General features: G+C 55.8%; 1 protein-coding gene across 1 annotated transcript; it reads left to right on the top strand.

Moving 5' to 3' along the window:
* Positions 1-363: 363 nt before the first annotated feature.
* On the top strand, positions 364-6,591 carry IRX2 (iroquois homeobox 2). Its single transcript, XM_044442941.1, has 5 exons — positions 364-606; positions 2,171-2,588; positions 3,312-4,064; positions 5,202-5,272; positions 6,524-6,591. Exons 1-4 carry the CDS (start codon positions 364-366, stop codon positions 5,243-5,245), a joined length of 1,458 nt encoding a protein of 485 aa, XP_044298876.1. The 3' UTR covers positions 5,246-5,272; positions 6,524-6,591.
* The last annotated feature ends 850 nt before the right edge of the window (positions 6,592-7,441 follow it).

Raw genomic sequence — 7,441 nt, 5'->3', positions numbered from 1 at the left:
AGCGGGTGACTCCGGCGTGGGAGCGGAGGCGGCGGAGGACGCGGAGAGCGCCCCGGAGGAGCACCCGCGCCCGGCCGCCCTTCTGGCTCCGCGCCTCCCGCCCATGGAGGGCGCGCTGTGAGCGCCTCGCCGGCGGAGCTCCCGGCGGCGGCGGCGGCGGCGGCTGAAGCCGAAGCGCCGGCCGCCCTCCCTCCTTCTCCCTCTCCCTCTCCCTCTCCTCCTCCTCCTCCTCTTCCTGCGCCTCCGCCTCCTCCCAGCCGGCGCAGCCCCGGCCCCCGCCCCCGCCCCCGCCTCCGCCGCTCCTGCCGCCCGCCGCCCGCCGCCCGCCGCCAGTCGGCCGGCCAGCCCGCCAGCCCGCCAGCCATGTCCTACCCTCAGGGCTACCTGTACCAGCCCCCGGGCTCGCTGGCGCTCTACTCGTGCCCGGCGTACGGGGCGTCGGCGCTGGCGGCGCCGCGGAGCGAGGAGCTGGCCAGGTCTTCCTCGGGCTCGGCGTTCAGCCCGTACCCCGGATCCGCGGCGTTCACCGCCCAGGCGGCCGCCACCGGCTTCAGCAGCCCGCTCCAGTACTCCACCGACCCGGCCTCGGGATTCCCCTCCTACATGGTGGGTAGCGCGAGCGAGCCGGCCAGACGCCGCCGCGGCGCCAGCCCGCCGCCTCCATCTTCATCCCCGCCCTCCTCTTCCTCGTCCATCGCTCCGCGCTCGCGCCTCCGTGGCTGCCCACGTTCGGCGCCGGGCGACCCGCGTTAAGCACCCGAGCCGGGGCGGGCGGGCGGGCGGGCATCGCTGTCCCTCAAAGCTCGCCTCTGTGCGCCCTGCGTGCGCGGATCTCGCCTCTCCCTTTCGCGCAGTCCCCTTCCCTGCTTCCCTCCTCCTCCCCAGCTGTCCGGACTTTCCTGCGCCCCTTCATTCATCTCCCCGCCCGGCCTCTCCTCTCTCCGTCCCCGATTCCTGCGCTCTCCTTGCGTTCCCCACTCGCACGTTTCCCTCGCCCGCTGCTTCGCTTACCGCCCGACTCGTCTCCCCTTCTCGCACTTTTCTCCCTCCCCGTGCGGGAAGCCCGCCTGCAGAAATCCGGCTGCCGGCGGGCGGGCGGGCGGGCGAGGGCTGCCCGGAGGCGGGGGGCGGCGCGTTGCCTTCTCGGACGCGGCTCGGGACGCGCCTCCAAGCCTCCCCGAGCCCTTCGGAGTGCGCCGGGGCCGGCGACCGAGCGCGTTCTGCCGGCACGGCAGACCGGGACGGATTAAAGACAGCCGCGACAACCAGTTCCGGGAAAGTGGGGCGAAGGGACCGTTTTCTTTCAGTACACAAGAGATATCAGATCGAGCGCCCTTGCCTGGAGTGCCTTTCCTCCTCCCCCCGCCCCGCCGCCGCCTCCCTTTCTCTCGGGCTGGCGACCTTTATTTAGGATAATGGGGGCCGAGCTCCAGCGCTCCTGTTTGGCTTTCTCGTGGCGGGAGGGAAGCAGCCGCGAGTGCTTCGGGGCTGATCCAAGAATGCTCGCTAAACGCTGAGCGCCTTCGCTTCCAGAACCGGCTTGAAAGTTATCGAGCGGCTCAACTCACCCCACCCCCGCCCGCCTGCCCCCTATCTCTCTCCGCTGCCTCATATTATGCAGACTTTAAATCAGCGCAATTTAAACGTTTAAAGGGTGAATTAAAATGCTAATTATATCGCATTTGACCAATTCGAAACGGTGCATATCTTCTGGTTTGCAAATTGGATTTGCGATGCATTAGCGGAGTGAATTGCTAAGTGGGGGGTTCCGTTGCCTCTCGCCTTCCCCCCGCCGCGGCAAGAGGGGAAATATTCTCGTAAGCACCAGCGGAGGAGGAGCGGAAAAGTGGGACGAGAGTAAGGAACTACCTGTAGGACCTCGAAGGGGGGAAAAGGCCGCCTCGAATTGCGCTAGATAGAAACGAATAGGCATAACTGGCAGCATTTTTGGTGGGGGAGGCGAGAAGCCCAGTCCGGTTTGCTCCGTGTGTGCGTTTGGAGAAATAACGTGGGGACGTGCAGTTTGTCCGCGAAGAAATACCGTGTGTGTTATTTCCGGGGCGATGCGATGCGGTGCGGTGCGAGTGACCGATGCGGAAGGGCCAGCGCTGCTGTGCAGACATCTGGCTGCGGGAAACGGCTAACACCTGGCTCCTCTTGTGCACAGCAGGGCTCCCCGTACGACGCCCACACGACGGGGATGAGCGGGGCCATCAGCTACCACCCGTACGGCAGCCCTGCCTACCCCTACCAGCTGAACGACCCCGCTTACCGGAAGAACGCCACGCGGGACGCCACGGCCACGCTGAAGGCCTGGCTGCAGGAGCACCGCAAGAACCCGTACCCGACCAAGGGCGAGAAGATCATGCTGGCCATCATCACCAAGATGACCCTCACGCAGGTCTCCACCTGGTTCGCCAACGCCCGGCGGCGGCTCAAGAAGGAGAACAAGATGACCTGGGCGCCCCGGAACAAGAGCGAGGACGAGGACGAGGACCTGGAAGGGGACGGCGCGGGGGTGCGGGCCAAGGAGGAGACGCTCTCGGACAAAGGGCAGGACAGCCACGAAGCCTCGGCGGAGGATGAAGGTGAGAGCGGAGCGGGCCTGGAGTGGCCGCGCAGCCTGCCCCCATCCCCGCACGCTCGCCTCGGGCGCCGGCGGGGCTCCCTCCTGGGAAGGCGTGTGGGGTGGCTTGTGGGCTGGTGGGGGGCTTTCCCCCAGGCCCGCGATTGCACCAGCGGGCCCTCTATGGGGGAGAGGCCTCCTCCGTCCCTAGGGACAGCGCAGCGCTCCTGCTTTCCCTCTAAAGCACAGCAGAGGAGCGGCTCTCAGCCGAGCGGTCTACCCTGCAAGGGCCGAGCTAGCTGCTCCGCTTCCTTCGAACAAGCGGGAAGCCACCATAACGTGGGCTCTGGTCAAGCATCCAGCGCGCTTCGGGCGCGTTGTCTCCGACATTCTCTGGACAGCCCTGGGAAGCAGGCCAGGCCCATTCCTAAGTAATGCCGGGAGGGGCTGCGCGGGAAGGCCCCTTCTCGGCTTGCGCCTGAGCTCTCCGCGGAGCAAAGGCCTCCGGCCGGGCTGAGGCAGGGGGCGAAGGGAGCAGGCCGCCCGGCCACCAAGGAGGGCGCCCCTGCAGGGAGGTGGGGTGAGGGTGGGGAGAGGGCTGAGCGTGTGTCTCGGAATGCTAATCAGAGACCAAAGGCCTCTGGTCCCGGTGTGTTTTTCGGGGGAAAGGGGAGGCTCTGGCGTCGGAGGCGCCACTCCTCTGCTGCCAGGTTGCCTTGACTGTTGCCCCGGTTCTCCACTCCAGGGATCAGCTTGCAAGTGGACTGCCTGACTGACCACTCCTGCTCGGCCGAATCCGACGGCGAAAAGGCCCCTTGCAGGTCCGGAGACAGGCTGTGCGAGTCCGGCTCGGAATGCAAGGACAAGTACGAGGAGACTGGGGAAGACGAGGACGATGTGGAGGACGAGGAGGAGGACGACGAGGAGGAGGAGGCCGAGCGAGGCCTCCCCGCCAAGCCCGTCACCTCCTCCCCGCTCACCGGGGTGGAAGCGCCTCTCCTGGGCCACCCCCATGGCGAGGACTCCCCCCGGAACGCCAACAAAGCCGCCCTGGACGCCCGGATGCCTCCGTCGGCGGCCTCGCAGGCCACGCAGGCCAGCAAGCCCAAGCTGTGGTCGCTGGCGGAGATCGCCACCTCGGACCTTAAGCACCCCCACCACCCGCACCTCGGCCTGGGGCAGAGCTGCCAGCCGGCCGCCCCACCGCCCTCCGCCCCCCACAACGCTGCCTACTCGCCCTCCTCACTGCTGGGCAGGCACATCTACTACACCTCGCCTTTTTATAGCAATTACACAAATTACGGGAACTTCAATGCCCTCCAGGGCCAGGGCATCTTGAGGTACAACTCGGCCTCTGTGGCCTCAACAGAAGGACTCGCTCAGACTGTGATAAGCAGCGGCAGCCTGGCGCAGAAGCCGGGCTCGGAGAGCGCCTTGAAATCCATCGCCAGCCACGTAGAACAGCACTACAAGCCCCCGAGCTCGGACCCCAAGAAAGGTAAGCGGCGGCGCCTCGCTGTTCCGCCTTCTGGGGGCGGGAGGGAGGCTTCCCGTTCGGGGCTGGAGAGGGAGGGGAGCCGGGGAGCCGGCATCCCAAAGTTGACCGCGAAATGGTTGTGCGACGTGCCGGTGAAAGGAAGGAGGGCTTCGAGGGATCTTTCCGGCAATTTTGAGCTGCGAAACTCTTTTTTTATTTTAAGGAAGCTGCGGCCCAGTGTGCCTTTAGCCACTTGAGATTCCTTGGTCCTGCACGTTCTTTGTTCGCATTTTTAAAAAAGCCATCTCTTGACGCTCGCAGGATTCCGGCCGCAGCTGTGATTTTAACTAGGTCTCTCTTAGAAAAAGTCTTTGCCGAAGACAATGGGATTAACCTTCCAGTAATTCTGATTAGGAAGGGAATGTAAACAAATCCTTCCAAAATAAGCTTTTAATTACACATAATTAAAAACATAGTTTAAAAACAAATGCATGAAATAATCCAGCATCTAAGTTGTAAACACTTCAGCTAAAAGGCATTCGGAAACTATGATAAAAGCACTGAATTGCTGGTGTTTTTGTTGTTGTGAGAGGGGAAGATACAAAATACAGAGACAATATATGCTTTGCTGCATGTATAGGAATAGTTAATATGCCCAGAGAAGAACAGTTTCAGTTTGGGGAGGAAAAATCACAGTGCAAAAAAGGAAGCAAACAATCCAGAAAGCTTGTTCCTAAGAAAATGCACCCGGAAGGGAATTCCGTTGGGATAAACGGGACAGAGAACCTCTGCGCACCTACCGAGAAACAGCCCCTACCGAGTTCAGTGGAACTGGCTACCGAGAGAAGGGCTGCAAGACAAGAGTATTTTCAGTGGCGCATGCCTGGGGTCGCAGCGCCCGGTGCCTGTGTCACCCCAGTGCCTACCCGTCCTAGTTTTCGGGAAACAAAAACGCCTTCGGAGCGCTGGTCCAGAATGAATCGCCCTGCCCCTGCAGTCCCCAGCCGGCGGAGAAGCGCTCGAGCCGAGTCGGGACCGGCCTTGGCTGCAGGGTTTGCGTGGCGAGCGGGCGGGCGGGCGGGCGAGCAAGGCCGAGCCGGGCGCATGATCTCGTTCGCCAGCAGCGCAGGGTGACTAACCGACGCTCTCTCTTGACAGACCCTGTTGAAGGCTGCTCAGTCGCGATCCAGCCCTTCCTATAGAAGCGCAGTCACACCGCAGCCAGGCAAGTAAGTGTATCCAGCTTCGTTCTCCCTCTCCTCCGTTCTCCTTTATGCTCGGGAAGATCATTTGGCATTAGCTCCTGAGACATATTGCCCAGCCTGTAAATGTGCTTCATGTTAAATTCTTGCTCCATTACCAAAGAGCATGATTAAGAAGAAAAGCGTACTGTATTTCCATCCTTCCGGGTTTCTTTTTTCCTTTTTAAATTTGAGAAATCAGTTCGGTTGTTTCTCACACACCACTCCCGCGGACTTTTTAAGCTCTGATGTTTTAAAGGAATATTTCCATTTCAATGCTTCTCCATATCCTCCGAGTTATGATTTGCAAAGGACACAGTCTAGGTGGAGGTTCTCCCTCGTAAGACCCCAATGCAGTGAATCGTGGAGGGGCTGTCCCCTTTGGAAGCCAGCCAGAATTCAACTCATTGTCTTTCTCCATGGTTTGAAATGTATATCAGCATATCAAATAAAAGGTGGGAGAATATAACCGCCCTTATTTCTTTCCAGTGGGGCATTCAGAAGAAAGTCCTGCTGGAGTGCACTTTAACACATCGCTATAAACTGGAAATTCTAAGAAACCTGCATTAAAAATAAGAAGCTCGTTTATTTACTCTGCTCATATACATTTCAAACAGCAGAGATGGACAATGAAATAAATCTGGGCCGAATTCCAGGGACTGTCTGCATGAATTACCTCTGTGTCCCCATGTTTTTCCAGATAGCTGCTACAGTTAGGAATGAATAAAACCTTGTGGCCGAGTATTTCTCACTCCCTCAAAAATAACAACATCAAAACCAACACAGCCTCCTGTGCCAAAGGAGAATGAGCATTTTAGCTTGCCGTCAGTTTAACCCTCCACATGTAACTGAAAGATGGTAGATGATTTGGTGTTTTCCTTGGTCTGCAGGTAGGTGTCACAATTGCTTTGAGAAAAGTCAGCAAGCTATCATCTCTCCCCAAGTTAATCTATCTATATCTCTATCTCTAACAAAACTCTAAATCTGAATCCCATCTTGTGCCACTGTATAAAAGAAGACCACAGAGCACACTCAAATCTACAGACGTTGTCTAATTATTAAAGCAGAATGTTCTTGGACATTATGTGAGTTTGCTGGTATAGTCCTAGTTTTCCCCAGTGTATGCGTGACTAAACAAGAAATTTTTAAAAAAGCAAATCTGTCTTTTCTCAGGATATTTGGAATTGATCACTTCATTGCCACGGTATATATATAACTATATATATCTATATTCTGTAGGTGTGATAGGATTTATTGTACAAACTCTTTGTAAAAGATCAACCAGTAGGAATTACTTAAAGAAACCGTGACCGAGGAACTTGAGTACTTACAAAGTGGAAACAAATTTGATATTTATTTTTGTAATGATATAAAAGCTTCTAGTAATTTATGCAAGTTGTATTGCAATGGAATCCCAACTCTTTTGTAAATAAATTATGCCTGGTTTTTATTTGAGACATTGATGGTTATACAATCCCTCGTTGTTTAACGAGAATTCTTTACTAATTTATATCTTTAATTGTAAATAAAATCAGATTAGTCTACAACAAGTTGCTGGCTTCTTTTTTCATTTTCATATATAAATTTCACTCTGAGTTAATTTATTCAGGCAGCAATCCTATGCCTACTTACCTGTGAGCAAGTCCCATTCAATTTGGTGAGACTTACTTCTGAGTAGACATACCTAGGATTGTGCTATCGGCCTTTAGCATATAGTTAGCACTGTAGCTAACTAAAACTAACTGATGATCAGCATGCATGTAGAAGGAAGGCCGTCTGAGTTAATGATAGTAAAGACTGTTCTATATGCACAACTTAAAATCCATTACTTTTATCGTACATGCTGTTGTGTGTCGTTGTAGCTCACTCAAAGTAAACATTTTTATTTTTCTCAAAAGGCAACTATGCCTTCAAAGAACAAAAAATGCCAAATACCCCTTCCCCTGTTAAAATATGAGTGTTCATATCTTTAATGTGGTGATCACTTAGATCAAAGTTGGGCTTTAAAAAAATCTCAGCTATCGCTTCATTCACATCCCACCAGTAAATAATGAGAATTCCCATATAATATAATTTCAATAAAGAGACAAACAACCATTTATTTTCTCTCCCAAAGATAAATTGAGTGAATATAACTTACGGTTATGAAACAAGAAT

Source organism: Varanus komodoensis, unplaced genomic scaffold (assembly GCF_004798865.1).
Source record: "Varanus komodoensis strain SLA01 unplaced genomic scaffold, ASM479886v1 scaffold40, whole genome shotgun sequence".
NCBI lineage: Eukaryota > Metazoa > Chordata > Lepidosauria > Squamata > Varanidae > Varanus > Varanus komodoensis.
Note: the sequence above shows the minus strand (reverse complement) of the source record. Positions and strands in the feature narration are given on the sequence as shown.